An 18,449-nucleotide genomic window follows, 5' to 3' on the forward strand; every position below is an offset into this window, starting at 1 on the left:
GTCTGTTTGTTCCATATTGGTAAAGATGAGTGTTTTTGACATGTGTACATCAAACCACACAGTGAAATACATCATTTGTGTCAACAGGCAACACAGTCTAAATATGTGCTAGGGGCAAACTGCAAGGGTCCCTTGTGTTGCTTCTGGCACCAACATAACAAGCACACAACTTACTTATGCCCAACTCTAAGCTGTTCATCTTTGGATTGTGGGAGAAAAGCAGAGCACCCGTAAGAAACCCACACAGTCACAGGGAGAATGAAAAAACACTTTATAGGCAGTGGCAGGAATTGTACCCCGATTGCTAATAACTGACATTTTAATAGCATTATGCTAAATGTTAAGCTATCATGTGATCTTTTATGATCATGCTCACTAATGATCATGTGTAGAATTTTCAAGTCCTGATGTAGGTTCTTGAACTAAAACTTTGACCGTCTCTTCCTTTGCCTCTACGGATGCTGCTTTGCCTGTTGTGTTCTTCCAGCAATTTGATTTTTTTCTCTCCAGTTATACTTGTTTATGAGGTTTGATACAGTCTAAAATATTAAAGTATATTAAAACAAACTTGTTAATTGAATTGGAAGTCATTCCCAGATTACAGTATGGATCCATTTTGGTGAGCAATTGTAACCCAAATAATTCACATTCAGAAATACAAGCACAAACTGAGATCCTGGATAGCAGAAGATGCCTGCAGCCATATAGCAACTGGCAAATCCCAAACACTCGATCATATGCAGATATTGTACATACGCTGACTGTTCATAAGTTGGAATGACGTACATGTAATGTTGTCAATAGCTAAATGCTCTAAAAATGACAGGGTAACAGTTTCCTTTGAATGCTACAATAAAGTGGTGATATATACTGAGTGATATACAAAGGAACATAGCAGAAATGTTGGAACCCTTCTTTAAAAGTGCACCATCAATGTATTAGGCATAATTTCTGGAGAAGTCAGCAACATTGAACACCCAGCAATCATTTGGTTGTCAAGAAAATTCCAATCTATTCCTTAATATCAGTAAAATTAAAATTCCCAAATAATTCTTTTGTACTCAATTTAGTTTTCATTTTGCTGTTCATATTTGATGGCATTTTATATGCTTCCGAGGGAAAGTTCAAATGTTAAACATGTAAAAAAAAAAGCTCTATAGATGATACTTTGCTGAATGGAATTATTACAAATCTTTGAGAGTTTCTTCTCAATTCCTGAATATTACTGGTTTGATTGACCAGCAGAACTGATCCAGGTTTCAATATTAGTGATGTTTTATCAAGAAAAATAAACAATCCCTTCAGGGAAGATTCCAACCAAATCCTTCAGTTTAGTAATATGAGTAAAGTTCCAGTTGATTTAAAAACCTGCTGAGTTACAGGTACATAATACTTTTCCATTAAGGTTGACAAGTTATGCACGTGATTTTCTTTTTGGTTAATTTTGCGAAGTTGTGATATGTTATGTGCTCGAAGAATCTTGTAGTCTATTGCAAAGGTAGTTGATTGTAATATACTTAATATACTTTCCTCTTTTTTTGTTGTAAAGCAGGTGATGGGATTTTGCATGCTGTTGTCAGTCACGTGAGTGGGCAAGAAGGAGCTGTAAATTCTACAAGCCCGAAGCATTCTGGTGAAATTCCTCCAAAAGTAACAAATGAGATGGTTCAGAAAGTCTGGAAGGAGTGCAATTTGAACAAGGCACAACTAAAGTAAGCTTAAATGACTAAAGGCATTATACTGTTAAGTGCTTATACTGGTAATACCAAACATAACCTTGGAATTTCTTGCAGTTTTGTATCAAGATATACTGGTAATAAATACAAATCAACAGTCTGAATGAGAAAAATAATTTAAAGTATTCACGTGCTACAGCACCAGATCTATTTTTTTATCTATCTAAAGCATATTTTAATGCCCCTTTGCATGCAGTAATGGATTCCCACTCAGGTTCTCTTCAAGTTGACCAGATTTTCATATATTTCAAGATGCAGATAACTAGTGTGACTTATCCTTGCCTTAACAAATAATAGGGTGGTCCTGCCAAGACGAGCAGTGGAAATTTTACTTTTATTGTGCAATATATGTAATACTGTTTAGTAGTTTTACACTTCATTTGTCCTGAACATTCAGAAATTTTAAATAGGCTCCTCTTTATCTGCGTCATTATGTTCCTTTAGCAAAATTCTGAAGTTGTATGCCAATTTCTCTTCATTGTCACCTCAAATTGCTAATCCTTAGTTATTCTAGAACGTCACATTTATCTGGTATTTTTGTTACAGTGCCAACATTTTCATTTTCTACAATTATCCTGACTCCTGAAGAATTTACTACTATTTAATTGATCTAAAATATTTGTTTTCCCACTAAAAGTTAGATCTTGTAACTTGCCATGTAGCCTTTGTGTTTGATGTGGAATCCCTGTTTGTTTTAGTAATTCTGTGCTATTTACTTTTTGCTACCTTCCTGTGTTGACTTGTGAAGAATTAAAATCTTATAGATTCATCTATTTCTTCCCTCCCCCTTTCCACACATGGTATATTGAGCTTTCATCTCTGTTCTCTTTTCTGCCACTGTTTGAGATAGTTGATTCCAATGTGCTGTTTTTTCTTGTCTATTTAGTTTACAGCTACTTCCTCAGTGCTATTAAAACTACATTTGCTGGTATTTTTCGCATGGCACTTCTAAAATATGTGCGTGTAAATTAAGCTAGAAACGTTGAAAACACTGGAAATGCTCAGCAGGTTAAGAAAAACAGATATGGATAACTTTTGTTAGAGTTGGCAATCATCTGTATGTATTCTTGTTTAATAATATTCCTAGTTCCTTGAATTTCTTTTCATGCTAGCAGATAAGCCAAACTGGTTGGTAGGAACTGCATATACAGTTTCAACCAAAATAGAGCAAAACAGAGCTACCTTTTGTTTGCATTTAAAGTAGAGATTTGATGTTTGTTACTTAAGCTTAAGTCAATCAACTTTGCACAACAAGTGATAAGCATGTTAACTTTTAATAATTCAGTACCTTGTATCTTTATCATCCATATACTTCAGGGGGCTGTTGGGCACTCAGAACAATGTCTTTTTCGATCTTCCTCCTTTTAAATACAATGTTCAGAAACAATATTTTGACATGGGATATATTAGTATTTTTTTGTAATAAACCTACCCAATTGGGAATTTATACTTCTATAGACTGGCTTATTTGGGCAGTTTCATTTAAAATGATTGGAGCAATATCCCAATGCAATCTGAAAATCGAAATATTTTTGTCTTTGGCAAAATTGATTTTTAATAGAAGGCACTCTGAATTTCACTACTTTTCCATAAAGGAATGTCCTGTTATTACACTAGATCTTTCTAGTTAGTAAAGAAATAAGGCAATATTTCTAACAATTGTGAATACATATGCTGTACAGCAAAACTGGTATTAATAGAATTGAAATGTTATTTATGTAATGTAATTATTTAACTGCCATTAATCTTCAGCAAAGCCATTGATTTGTGTAGTTGAACATTTGAAGAAGAACAGATAAGATAACTAACTTGCTTTTTTTTTTGAAACTGGTGTATAAAAGAAGACATTCAACTAGTGAAAATTCTGAGGAAGAGCTGGCCAACAATTCTGCGGCTTGGGATTTTACAGAACCTGGCCAAAGAGTCAATTGTTCTTGTTCAAGGTAGGATATTTCTACTCATTAACTAACAATTCATAGATTGCACTGCTCATGAATCTTTTTTTTTTACAATATTTTTATTCAGAAAAAAAAAGATTTACAGAGTGCAACACATAGATGAATCTCAACATAACTTATGTACATTCATATATTGTGATAAAATTGATCAAAATGTTATAGCATAACTCATAAAGGTATACCACTGTGTAATCAAAAATTTAAAGATAGGTCATACATCATAAAAAAATTTTTATATAAAAAAAAGTCAACCCCCTACCAACTACCAAAGAAAAAAGCTGATGGATGATAATGGATAAATTAGAAAAGAAAACATATTCGCTTAAGAAGAGAAGATAAAAATATACATAAAAGTCTGTGCACTGTTAAACTTTATAAATTGGAAAAGTAATTTAGGAAAGGTCCCCAGATATCATAAAAAGATTGTTTCGAATTTAAGACTGAGCAGCAGATCTTTTCTAAATTTAAATAAGACATAATATCACGTAGCCATTGAAGATGTGTAGGAGGGTTAGACTCCTTCCATTTGAGCAAGATTGCTCTCCTTGCTAAAAGAGAGGTAAAACCTAAAACCTGTAGGTTAGAAGTATTTAAAGTTATATCTCATCTGCAATAATACCAAACAAGGCAGTAAGGGGATTTGGGTCAAATTGGATCCTAAAAAGTTGTGAGAAGGTATGGAATACTTCCCGTCAAAACTTTTCAATTTTAGGGCAAAACCAAAACATATGAATTAAAGAGACATCAGCAGAGTTACATTTATTACAAAGTGGAGAAACATTCGGATAAAAACTGGCCAGCTTCTGTTTAGAAATGTAAGCTCTATGAACCACTTTAAATTGTAGAAGAGAATGACGAGCACAGAAAGATGATTTATTAACCCGTTTAAGAATTTTATTCCATCTATCATCAGAAATCTGACAATTTAGGTCATCCTCCCAAGCTTTTTTTTATTTTATCTAAAAAGTCTTGTCTAGATTCAATCAACAAGTTATAGATACCGGTAATAGAACCATTAACAAAAGGTTTTAAATTTAAAAGATCGTGCAGTAAATTTTTATCAGGACCTATAGGAAAAGTAGTTAATTGAAAACGTAAGAAATCTCTAATTTGAAGGTATCTGTAAAAATGTGTTTTTGGGAGTGCAAATTTAGTTGACAATTGGCCAAATGAAGCAAGAGATCCTGAGATAAACAGGTCCCAAAAACACTTACTACCCAGTTCATCCCAATCCTTAAAGACTTTGTCAGTCATGGAAGGGATAAAAAAAAATTAAGGAGAATGGGAGATGATAATGAAAAATTCGCTTAACCAAAAAATTTCCTAAATTGAGACTGTTACGTAACCTCGTAACCAGGTAACTTACCAGCAAAGATAGCGGGATCAGCTGAGTCGGATGCTACTATTTTCAAACGTTTTATTCAAAAAGGGGCAAAGCGTATGGTTAAGACAAAACATTCAGATCATATACATCGTCAAAACTCAATCTAAAACACCGGTGTAATAATAATCAATCAGAAATAAGCTCTATAGTTGTCTAGGGGTTAATACTGAGTCCAATTGAAATATAAAGAGTCACTCTTTGCAGGCTTTTCCCTTTTGGGAACCGCTGGGGTTTCACATTGTGGAGAGAGAGAGATGGTTGAGAAAAGGATAAACACTTGCCCGTTGTCTTTACAGAGCAAATCCTTGGAATCAGGGGAGCAGGCTTCCCCGTTGTTAGTTAAAAGCAGTCTTCCGTTGGTTCTAGCCACAGATTCAAAATTTGGAATCTAACGCACGTGGCTTCCTTCAAAATGCCTTCCCGCTCCCACGGGAATCGGTATCGTGCTTCCTTGGTGCGTCTGAGGGTTGTCCCCCCCTCAGACCCTCCTTTATACTTCTTCACGGGATCGCAGGTGTCAATCAGATTGCAGGTGATGCGATCTCTCTCTCAACCAGCCCACTTTGCCCGAGGGCTTTTCACGTGGTCTTCATGAGACAATAGTCAATATCGCCTTTATTCTGCTTCTCGGGAGAAAGTGGCCTTCCGCACGTCTCTCTCCCTCTTGGGTCAGTTGACCCCCCCCTCTTGACTAGGGCTCTTGCGATTCTCACAAAGGAGGGGGCCGAGAGCATAACACCTCCCCCAATAGCAGGTTTTTTACCAGTGGTTAAAAACAGGTTGGTACAGGACTTTTTTTTTGAATCTACATACTACACAAGCTTTTCTCTTCACAGAGTACTACCGTTATACATTCAAGTCAGTATCTAAACAGGTAACAAGTACAATGCCCCTTTCTTTAATACCTTAACCTCACGTGCCATACAAATGGCATCAAACTTCAGCTTAATAACCACCTTATTTATTTATTTTCTTCAGCAACATAACCAAGGAGTTGTGATCTTAGCTTACGTGTGTACTACAAAAGTTTATACAAATACTAATCGTTTCGGTCGTGGTATTTCCCCGGCAGGTCTCCCAAGGGGTGGTCTTTATTATTCACAGGCTTTGGCGCGAACCCGTACAACCGGCGTTGTGATTTACAAAGGGCATTTCTATTATCCATCGCCTTTTCCCGGTGAGTCCCCCCATGGGGAACGTGAGTAATTTGGCAAGGTACTCTCCCGCCTTTCCTTCCCACAAGGGTTATTCTCTTAACTCCGCGTCCACCCAGGTAGTTAGCCCTTCTGCCAAGACCATACAGGCTGATGTGTTTCAGGGCGAACCTTTCCCCCTGGCCGCATTTAAATTTTGGCTTCCTCGCAGCGCTTTCTTGAATAACAATAGCGTGTGAGGCACCTTTACATTCCAAATCAACCCGTAATCGGTGCGTAGGCATCATTTTAGACTTTTTCCCTTCGAGTTGGGAACTACAGATGTACCGTTCTCCCCCACAACAACAGTTATCTCCCCATTCATAAACTCCACATTAACTCTGAACACTCCCCTCAGCACAACCCTCTGGGGACTCGCACTCCCCAAGGTTAACCCTTTTTTCCTCGAACCAAGCCTATCTGATCCAAAAGGACGGCCGTCTCGTCCAGCTGCGTCAAATACCTCAGCTTTTTCCTGAGCTCCGTGACTAGGCTCAGCACCACGTGCATCCCCATCTTGGACACACTCAAACGGGACATTGGCCTCTTCCAGGCTTTCAACACCCGTACCTTTTTCAAATTCTAACGTCCCCCGATCCTTCCAGTTACTCTCTAGGCAGCCCCCCGTTGGGGAAGGCGCAACCCTGCGAGCTGAAACAACCTCCTCGGCCATTTCAGCTGACTTCTCCACAGCAAGGATACCCTTCCTCTCCAAGACAGCCCTCATTTCACTCTCGGGACCATCGAGAACACCTTTAGAACTCTCAACTTCTCCAAACAATTCTGCCAAACCAGACAGATCAACCATGTCCAACTCTGGACCTTTTAACAGCTTTATCTGTTTCTCATCTTTATTTCCTACCTCTAGGACCTTTCTCTTCACTAAGGGGGGGGCTATCTCCTCGCCCTTACCCCCTTTCACTTTACTACTTTCTGTTTTACCACCCTCGGAACCCTCGTGGTATAGGGTCGGTAAAAATGTCTTGGCCAATTCACTACTGGCCCGATTTAAACTGCTCTGGTTCTCAGCTGCTTTTCTCGACAGGCTGCAAGTGTCCGCGCATGCGGGACAGCTCGGGGACTCCATGGGCGGGGCCTCAACTATCAGGGCGGTTCCCATCTTCCCACCCGCGAGGTCATTACCCAAAAGGAGGTCCACGCCCTCCCCCGGTAGCTCCGGCAGGACTCCTAGTTCCACAGGTCCCGACACCAACTCGCAATCGAGAAGGACCCTATGCAAAGGCACTACTTTGATCCAGTTCCCTAGGCCTCTCAGGGCTACCTTGCCCGTCGGAGGTCCGAAGGGTAACACGTTACGGCTAATTAATGATAGCTCCGCCCCCGTGTCTCCAAATTCGTACGGGGATGGGGGGGTCCCCTTCCTTCAAAGACACGGTTCCTTCGGAACTAAATGTCTCCCGCCCCTCCTGTATTCCATCTACCTGGGGCCCTCTTGTCGATTTCCTGATTACCACTGCACGCCCGATAGGGATCGCTGCTCTCTCCCTCTCTGGCTCCTTTCTCGGAGCAAAGCATTTTGATGCGATATGACCCACCTTCCCACAATTAAAGCAGGTTAAACCAGGGGATCTCCAGGTTTCCTGTCTGTTATCCTCACTTTTTCTGCTAGCTCCCGGCGGGATCTCCGCCTCAGCCGGCGGGCTTTCCCTGCCGTTCCGACGGTCTCTCGGGTAACTTTTTGGCGAGGAAAACTTTGGCTTGTGGGTTAGGGCATATTCATCTGCGAACCTAGCCATCTCTGAGATGGACTGATTCGTCCTCTCATTTAAATACATTCGGATCTCTTCCGGAACGCAACCTTTAAATTCCTCAATCAAAAATAACTCCCTGATACGCCCATAATTCTCGGCCACCTTTTCAGCGGTGCACCAATGGTCCAAGAGCACACCCTTCTCATGGGCTAGCTCGGTATATGTTTGATTCCACCCTTTCCTTAAATTTCGGAACCTTTGTCTATACGCCTCAGGTACTAACTCGTAACCTCGGAGAATGGCCTCCTTTACTTGATCATAATTCCCGTCCCTTTCTGGGGGCAGCGCGGCATATACCCGCTGTGCTTTCCCTCGTAACACACTTTGTAACAACGCCATCCACTGCTCTCTGGGCCACTTCTGATTCACTGCCACCTTCTCAAAAAGCAAGAAATAACTATCAACATCCGTCTCCTCGAACGGGGGGACCAACCTCAACGCCCGACTAACATCAAACCCCTCCTCTCTCTCGTGCCCTTGAGCTCTTCGCTCTTGCTTTCGCCTGTCCAGCTCCAATTCATGGCTCCTTTGTTTCTCTTTCTCTTCTGCTTCTACTTCTAGCTGCTTTAGCTGGAGCTCATGACCCCGTTTCATCTCTAATTCCCTCAGTTTGAACACATGCTCTCTTTCCTCAGCCTTTTCCTTTTCCTTTGCAGCTCTTTCCTCAGCCTTTTCCCTGGCAGCTCTTTCCGCAGCCTTTTCAGCTGCTTCTACTTCTAGCTGCTTTACTTTAAGCTCATGGTCCAACCTTGCTTTCTCCAACTCTGCCTGATCTGTCCCACTCGCTAATCTCTTTTCGGGGATATTTTCCAAATCCTCAGCTGCAAACACCTTCTTCCCAACGTAATACTGTTGTATGACCCTTCGCACTTCCTGCTTTTTCATTGCTGGCTTCACCGCTGTGAGGTCTAACGCCTGCGCCAAATTTACCAAGTCTGATTTTGTAGCCTTCCCTAGTGCCTCTACCGTCGGGTTTCTTGTAAATTCATCCACATCCATCTTTGCTGGTTTCTTGTCTGGCTACCTGCATAACCAGATTTACGTTTGGACTTACAGCCGGATTCACTGACCCTCCCCTTTGGTTTCAAATCCGGGACGAGAACCCCACTTGTTACGTAACCTCGTAACCAGGTAACTTACCAGCAAAGATAGCGGGATCAGCTGAGTCGGATGCTACTATTTTCAAACGTTTTATTCAAAAAGGGGCACAAGCATATGGTTAAGACAAAACATTCAGATCATATACATCGTCAAAACTCAATCTAAAACACCGGTGTAATAATAATCAATCAGAAATAAGCTCTATAGTTGTCTAGGGGTTAATACTGAGTCCAATTGAAATATAAAGAGTCACTCTTTGCAGGCTTTTCCCTTTTGGGAACCGCTGGGGTTTCACATTGTGGAGAGAGAGAGATGGTTGAGAAAAGGATAAACACTTGCCCGTTGTCTTTACAGAGCAAATCCTTGGAATCAGGGGAGCAGGCTTCCTCGTTGTTAGTTAAAAGCAGTCTTCCGTTGGTTCTAGCCACAGATTCAAAATTTGGAATCTAACGCACGTGGCTTCCTTCAAAATGCCTTCCCGCTCCCACGGGAATCGGTATCGTGCTTCCTTGGTGCGTCTGAGGGTTGTCCCCCCCTCAGACCCTCCTTTATACTTCTTCACGGGATCGCAGGTGTCAATCAGATTGCAGGTGATGCGATCTCTCTCTCAACCAGCCCACTTTGCCCGAGGGCTTTTCACGTGGTCTTCATGAGACAATAGTCAATATCGCCTTTATTCTGCTTCTCGGGAGAAAGTGGCCTTCCGCACGTCTCTCTCCCTCTTGGGTCAGTTGACCCCCCCCTCTTGACTAGGGCTCTTGCGATTCTCACAAAGGAGGGGGCCGAGAGCATAACACCTCCCCCAATAGCAGGTTTTTTACCAGTGGTTAAAAACAGGTTGGTACAGGACTTTTTTTTTTGAATCTACATACTACACAAGCTTTTCTCTTCACAGAGTACTACCGTTATACATTCAAGTCAGTATCTAAACAGGTAACAAGTACAATGCCCCTTTCTTTAATACCTTAACCTCACGTGCCATACAAATGGCATCAAACTTCAGCTTAATAACCACCTTATTTATTTATTTTCTTCAGCAACATAACCAAGGAGTTGTGATCTTAGCTTACGTGTGTACTACAAAAGTTTATACAAATACTAATCGTTTCGGTCGTGGTATTTCCCCGGCAGGTCTCCCAAGGGGTGGTCTTTATTATTCACAGGCTTTGGTGCGAACCCGTACAACCGGCGTTGTGATTTACAAAGGGCATTTCTATTATCCATCGCCTTTTCCCGGTGAGTCCCCCCGTGGGGAACGTGAGTAATTTGGCAAGGTACTCTCCCGCCTTTCCTTCCCACAAGGGTTATTCTCTTAACTCCGCGTCCACCCAGGTAGTTAGCCCTTCTGCCAAGACCATACAGGCTGATGTGTTTCAGGGCGAACCTTTCCCCCTGGCCGCATTTAAATTTTGGCTTCCTCGCAGCGCTTTCTTGAATAACAATAGCGTGTGAGGCACCTTTACATTCCAAATCAACCCGTAATCGGTGCGTAGGCATCATTTTAGACTTTTTCCCTTCGAGTTGGGAACTACAGATGTACCGTTCTCCCCCACAACAACAGTTATCTCCCCATTCATAAACTCCACATTAACTCTGAACACTCCCCTCAGCACAACCCTCTGGGGACTCGCACTCCCCAAGGTTAACCCTTTTTTCCTCGAACCAAGCCTATCTGATCCAAAAGGACGGCCGTCTCGTCCAGCTGCGTCAAATACCTCAGCTTTTTCCTGAGCTCCGTGACTAGGCTCAGCACCACGTGCATCCCCATCTTGGACACACTCAAACGGGACATTGGCCTCTTCCAGGCTTTCAACACCCGTACCTTTTTCAAATTCTAACGTCCCCCGATCCTTCCAGTTACTCTCTAGGCAGCCCCCCGTTGGGGAAGGCGCAACCCTGCGAGCTGAAACAACCTCCTCGGCCATTTCAGCTGACTTCTCCACAGCAAGGATACCCTTCCTCTCCAAGACAGCCCTCATTTCACTCTCGGGACCATCGAGAACACCTTTAGAACTCTCAACTTCTCCAAACAATTCTGCCAAACCAGACAGATCAACCATGTCCAACTCTGGACCTTTTAACAGCTTTATCCGTTTCTCATCTTTATTTCCTACCTCTAGGACCTTTCTCTTCACTAAGGGGGGGGCTATCTCCTCGCCCTTACCCCCTTTCACTTTACTACTTTCTGTTTTACCACCCTCGGAACCCTCGTGGTATAGGGTCGGTAAAAATGTCTTGGCCAATTCACTACTGGCCCGATTTAAACTGCTCTGGTTCTCAGCTGCTTTTCTCGACAGGCTGCAAGTGTCCGCGCATGCGGGACAGCTCGGGGACTCCATGGGCGGGGCCTCAACTATCAGGGCGGTTCCCATCTTCCCACCCGCGAGGTCATTACCCAAAAGGAGGTCCATGCCCTCCCCCGGTAACTCCGGCAGGACTCCTAGTTCCACAGGTCCCGACACCAACTCGCAATCGAGAAGGACCCTATGCAAAGGCACTACTTTGATCCAGTTCCCTAGGCCTCTCAGGGCTACCTTGCCCGTCGGAGGTCCGAAGGGTAACACGTTACGGCTAATTAATGATAGCTCCGCCCCCGTGTCTCCAAATTCGTACGGGGATGGGGGGGTCCCCTTCCTTCAAAGACACGGTTCCTTCGGAACTAAATGTCTCCCGCCCCTCCTGTATTCCATCTACCTGGGGCCCTCTTGTCGATTTCCTGATTACCACTGCACGCCCGATAGGGATCGCTGCTCTCTCCCTCTCTGGCTCCTTTCTCGGAGCAAAGCATTTTGATGCGATATGACCCACCTTCCCACAATTAAAGCAGGTTAAACCAGGGGATCTCCAGGTTTCCTTTCTGTTATCCTCACTTTTTCTGCTAGCTCCCGGCGGGATCTCCGCCTCAGCCGGCGGGCTTTCCCTGCCGTTCCGACGGTCTCTCGGGTAACTTTTTGGCGAGGAAAACTTTGGCTTGTGGGTTAGGGCATATTCATCTGCGAACCTAGCCATCTCTGAGATGGACTGATTCGTCCTCTCATTTAAATACATTCGGATCTCTTCCGGAACGCAACCTTTAAATTCCTCAATCAAAAATAACTCCCTGATACGCCCATAATTCTCGGCCACCTTTTCAGCGGTGCACCAATGGTCCAAGAGCACACCCTTCTCATGGGCTAGCTCGGTATATGTTTGATTCCACCCTTTCCTTAAATTTCGGAACCTTTGTCTATACGCCTCAGGTACTAACTCGTAACCTCGGAGAATGGCCTCCTTTACTTGATCATAATTCCCGTCCCTTTCTGGGGGCAGCGCGGCATATACCCGCTGTGCTTTCCCTCGTAACACACTTTGTAACAACGCCATCCACTGCTCTCTGGGCCACTTCTGATTCACTGCCACCTTCTCAAAAAGCAAGAAATAACTATCAACATCCGTCTCCTCGAACGGGGGGACCAACCTCAACGCCCGACTAACATCAAACCCCTCCTCTCTCTCGTGCCCTTGAGCTCTTCGCTCTTGCTTTCGCCTGTCCAGCTCCAATTCATGGCTCCTTTGTTTCTCTTTCTCTTCTGCTTCTACTTCTAGCTGCTTTAGCTGGAGCTCATGACCCCGTTTCATCTCTAATTCCCTCAGTTTGAACACATGCTCTCTTTCCTCAGCCTTTTCCTTTTCCTTTGCAGCTCTTTCCTCAGCCTTTTCCCTGGCAGCTCTTTCCGCAGCCTTTTCAGCTGCTTCTACTTCTAGCTGCTTTACTTTAAGCTCATGGTCCAACCTTGCTTTCTCCAACTCTGCCTGATCTGTCCCACTCGCTAATCTCTTTTCGGGGATATTTTCCAAATCCTCAGCTGCAAACACCTTCTTCCCAACGTAATACTGTTGTATGACCCTTCGCACTTCCTGCTTTTTCATTGCTGGCTTCACCGCTGTGAGGTCTAACGCCTGCGCCAAATTTACCAAGTCTGATTTTGTAGCCTTCCCTAGTGCCTCTACCGTCGGGTTTCTTGTAAATTCATCCACATCCATCTTTGCTGGTTTCTTGTCTGGCTACCTGCATAACCAGATTTACGTTTGGACTTACAGCCCGATTCACTGACCCTCCCCTTTGGTTTCAAATCCGGGACGAGAACCCCACTTGTTACGTAACCTCGTAACCAGGTAACTTACCAGCAAAGATAGCGGGATCAGCTGAGTCGGATGCTACTATTTTCAAACGTTTTATTCAAAAAGGGGCACAAGCATATGGTTAAGACAAAACATTCAGATCATATACATCGTCAAAACTCAATCTAAAACACCGGTGTAATAATAATCAATCAGAAATAAGCTCTATAGTTGTCTAGGGGTTAATACTGAGTCCAATTGAAATATAAAGAGTCACTCAGAAGTTTGCAGGCTTTTCCCTTTTGGGAACCGCTGGGGTTTCACGTTGTGGAGAGAGAGAGATGGTTGAGAAAGGATAAACACTTGCCCGTTGTCTTTACAGAGCAAATCCTTGGAATCAGGGGAGCAGGCTTCCCCGTTGTTAGTTAAAAGCAGTCTTCCGTTGGTTCTAGCCACAGATTCAAAATTTGGAATCTAACGCATGTGGCTTCCTTCAAAATGCCTTCCCGCTCCCACGGGAATCGGTATCGTGCTTCCTTGGTGCGTCTGAGGGTTGTCCCCCCCTCAGACCCTCCTTTATACTTCTTCACGGGATCGCAGGTGTCAATCAGGTTGCAGGTGATGCGATCTCTCTCTCAACCAGCCCACTTTGCCCGAGGGCTTTTCACGTGGTCTTCATGAGACAATAGTCAATATCGCTTTTCTTCTGCTTCTCGGGAGAACGTGGCCTTCCGCACGTCTCTCTCCCTCTTGGGTCATTTGACCCCCCCATCTTGACTAGGGCTCTTGCGATTCTCACAAAGGAGGGGGCCGAGGGCATAACAAGACCAAATCCTTAAAGTTTGCTTAATAATTATGTTATCTGTTATTTTATTTGCTGAAAAAGAATATGATCCAAGAAGAGAGACAATAGAGGAATTTTTTTACAGAATTAACTTCTAAGGAGACCCATGATGGGCAATCTTTACCATAAATATAATAAGACCAGAAAGTAATATTCCTTATATTGGCAGCCCAATAGTAAAACCTAAAATTGGGTAGGGCTAATCCACCCATCTCTTTATTTCTTTGTAGGTAAACTTTACTTAAACGAGCTTGCTTATTATTCCAAATATAAGATGTTAAAATTGAATCTAAAGAATCAAAGTAGGTCTTAGGAATAAAAATAGGTAAGGCCTGAAAAAGATATAAAAATTTAGGAAGAATCTTCATTTTAATCGAATTAATTCAGCCAATTAGGGATAAAGAAAGAGGAGACCATTTAGAAAGCGTCTTTTTCACATAATTCAATAAGGGGTTTAAGTTTTCTTTAAATAAATTCTTGAAGTTTTTAGTAATTGTTACACCTAGATATGTAAATTGACTTGTAACAACTTGGAACGGAAATTTGGCATTTGATGACATTAGGTCATTTAAAGAAAATAGCTCACTTTTATGTAAGTTCAGCTTATATCCTGAAAAAGAACTAAACTGGGAAATTAAAGAAAGAACTGAAGGTAAAGAAGTTTCAGTGTTACAGATAAAAAGTAAAATATCATCAGCGTATAATGAAATTTTATGAGTCATACCTTCCCTTAGTATACCAGAAATGTCCTTAGATTCTCGAAATGCTATTGCTAAGGGTTCTATAGCTAAAGCAAAAAGTAAAGAACTAAGAGGGCAACCTTGTCTAGTTCCCCGCTGTAATTTAAAGGGCTTAGAAATTTGAGAGTTAGTAATAACCTGAGCGGTAGGAGACAAGTAAATTAATTTAACCCAACAAATAAAGTTAGGCCCAAAATTAAACTTTTCTAAGGTCTTAAAAAGATAATTCCGCTCAATCCTATCAAAGGCTTTTTCTACATCTAAGGATAATATTTTTTTGGATGGTGAATATATCACATTCAACAACCGACGTATATTAAAATGTGAGTAACGATTTTTAATAAATCCTGTCTGGTCATGTGATATAATAGATGGTAAAATATTTTCAAGTCTTCGAGCTAAGATTTTGGATAAGATTTTTGCATCAACATTTAATAAAGAGATCGGTCTGTATGAAGAACATTCAGCTGGATTTTTATTTTTTTTTTAAGAATAAGAGAAATAAAAGCTTCATAAAAAGATTGAGGGAGTTTACCTGTTTTAAAGGACTCTGATAAAACAGAGGATAAATAAGGTGTAAGTAACGTAGTGAAAGTTTTATAAAACTCCCCAGGAAAGCCATCAGGTCCTGGGGTCTTACCAGAATGTAAAGCACGTATAGCCTCAGCCACCTCTTCATTGGAAATAGGCTGATCTAACTGTGTTAGGCTATCAGCAGACAATGTAGGAATGTTGATATTACTGAAAAAAGCATTCATATAGGTATCATCTAAAGAAGAGTCAGACTGTTACAACTCAAGGTAAAAGTCTTTAAATACGTTGTTAATTTCAGAATGGTCGGATATCTTAGTACCATTATCTTTTAAAATTTCTGTGATTTGACGATTAACTGTAAAAGATTTTAAGCGATTGGCTAATAAACTACCTGTTCTATCCCCGTGAATGTAAAATTGAGTTTTGTCTCTCAACAGCTGTCGTTCAATTGGGTAAGTCAGCAGAAGATTATACTTGGATTGGCTTTCAATACGCTTATTATATATAGTTGGATCTGGAGATAGGGCATACTTTCGATCAAGTTCTTTTAATATCGCTGCTAGGTCAGACCTTTCTTTGTCAGCTTTTTTCTTTATATAGGTAGAGTAAGAGATAATTTCTCCATGAATATATGCTTTAAAAGTCTCCCAGACTATAGTACCAGCAGTATCTCCTTTAAAATTTTCTTTAAAGAAAAAAAGTAATATGGTTTTCCAAAAACTTTAGAAAATTTTTATCAGATAACAATGATAAGTTAAAACGCCAACTTTTATTTGGTACAGAGTAAACAGGTAGTCTTAAAGCCAGAAGCACAGGTGCATGATCAGACAAAGCAATCTCCTTATAATCACAGGATCGAACCAGTGGAAGCAAGTTTCTATCTATAAAAAAGTAGTCAATCCGAGAGTACATATGATGAACCTGAGAGAAATATGAATATTCTTTTCTTGGGGGTGTAAAAAACGCCACACGTCGAGAATACCACATTGAAATAGAAAAGCTTTAAAAAGTAATACTGATTTATTAGTGACAGGGGTTTTACTTGAAGAGTGATCTAATATAGGGTCAAGCCAAAAATTAAAATCTCCACCCATCACTAAGGAATACCGATTCAAATCAGGCAGAAAAGAAAAAAGACGTTCAAAGAACAAGGAGTCATCTGTATTGGAGCATATACATTCGCAAATACGATTAGTTTATTCTCAAGACTACCCGAAACAATAACAAAGCGCCCATTTGTATCAGAAATTACATTATGTTGAATAAAGGATACATTCTGATCAAACAGGATAGAGACGCCTCTCGATCTAGATTGAGAGGGTGAGTGAAAATGTATACCCTTCCATCCTTTGAAAAAGCATGAAATATCATCTTTACGAATATAGGTTTCTTGGAGAAAGATTATACGAGTTTTAAGTTTCCTGATAGGAGAAAAAATCTTATTTTGTTTAACAGGGTTATTTAGACCTTTCACATTAAAGCTGAGTATATTAATAAAAGAATCCATCAAGTATCCTTTAGTAATGTATAAAAGGTAATCACAGACATGTAGATAGCGAATAAATAAAACAGTAAAAACCTCCAATCAGCTTTCTGGAAGAACCCATTTCCCCCCTCCCTCCCCCCAAAGGGAGAAATCAGCCAAGGGAGGCTGAAGACTAATTCTAACGCTAACGTTCCCAACCCAAAACTCCGGTGGCTCCAAAAAATATATATGTATAGCTGTGCTAAATAAATGATTGTAAATATATATATACAAAAACAAAATATCAAAGTAAATAAGTTTGCTATTTACGAGAAAAAACCATGGGAAAATACAAGTATTAGTCTCGGTAAAAAGGAAAGGCAAATAAGGATAATCAAATAAGGAAAAGCAGTAAGTAAAACAACATATACTTGCGAGTGCAAAGAAAAGGAGTAAAGAAACAAATAGAAAATAATTAGAAAGGGAAGCGGTTTAGATAGCTTCCTACATGACTAATTTAAGGCATTCAAGGGGAAAAAAAACCAAAATGGCAAAATAATGAAAAAACCAAAAACCAGCAATAAGAAATATAGAATATTGTATACTATTGAAAATCAGTAAAAGACCGAAAGGTGTATGAATAATCAAAAGATAGGAAAAACTGAATGAATTTAAAGTAAAGCAAAACACCCTATAGTTTCATTCCTCAGTAATTTCTACATGTACACCCTACGTAATTACTTTCAGTCAAATTACTAAAAGGAAGGTAAAAATCAACATAACACTGAGAGAATATAACATTTTGTTTAAAAAAAAGAGCTGTGAGAAAGTAACATTAAAGGACCCATATAAAGGCAGAAAACAGCAAAAGAGAAAATAGATGCAGTCTGCCTGCATATTTTGCATAGTTTGAAAGATAACAAGGCGCCAGTTACTTAATCAAACAAATGATTAAGACTTCGTAAAACCAAGAAACCTTGTTATCAACAAAGCGCCAATTACTTGATTGAACACCTGAAATTAAAACATTTAGCATAAAGCAACTCAAGGTTGAATTTAAGCATGGAGACGATGTAAAAATTTCTTAGCTTCTTCAGGCTTCGTAAACCAAGAAACCTTATTGTCAGTAGTAACCTTGAGTTTACACGGATCTCTGAGAGAAAGGCGGCAGCCAAGTTTAAAAAGGTCAGACATGACCTCTTTAAAAGCCTGTCTAGCTCTTAAAACTTCCGGTGGATAATCTTGAACGATCCGAAACTGTTGATCACGAAATTGTAATATGCGTTTCTTCCTTGATTCACGAAGGATCTGTTCTTTAATCTGATAGTCATAAAAGCGAATGATAAATAAAGCGAGGTTTGGCAGTATCCCAATTAGGTGGGGTAACTCGGTGAACGCGCTCAAATTTTGGTAGTTCCGATAATATATCAGGGAATAAATCTTGCAGCATTTGAGCACAAAAATCGATAGGTTGATTCCCCTCCAGTTTTTCAGGAAGCCCAAGAGTTCTGATATTGCACCTTCGATTCCTGGTCTCCAAATCTGTCAGTTTCTTTAGTAACGCGTCGTATTTTTTAAGTTGTTCCTTAGAAATTTTCTTGAAACCTTCGATATCCTTCTG

At 40.9% G+C, this 18,449-nt stretch overlaps 1 protein-coding gene across 2 annotated transcripts in view; it reads left to right on the forward strand.

The window, feature by feature from the left end:
• The window catches only part of LOC140738295 (mediator of RNA polymerase II transcription subunit 13-like), a 207,360-nt gene that overhangs the window by 140,232 nt on the left and 48,679 nt on the right, over nt 1-18,449 (forward strand). The window contains exons 8-9 of one of the 2 annotated variants that reach the window (XM_073065473.1): nt 1,550-1,712; nt 3,578-3,679. In XM_073065473.1, coding sequence (XP_072921574.1) covers nt 1,550-1,712; nt 3,578-3,679 — 265 coding nt within the window. The remainder of the gene's footprint in view (nt 1-1,549; nt 1,713-3,577; nt 3,680-18,449) is intronic. The other variant, XM_073065474.1, reaches the window with a different exon arrangement.

The sequence above is a fragment of the Hemitrygon akajei genome, chromosome 14, assembly GCF_048418815.1.
Source record: "Hemitrygon akajei chromosome 14, sHemAka1.3, whole genome shotgun sequence".
In the NCBI taxonomy this organism is placed as follows: domain Eukaryota; kingdom Metazoa; phylum Chordata; class Chondrichthyes; order Myliobatiformes; family Dasyatidae; genus Hemitrygon; species Hemitrygon akajei.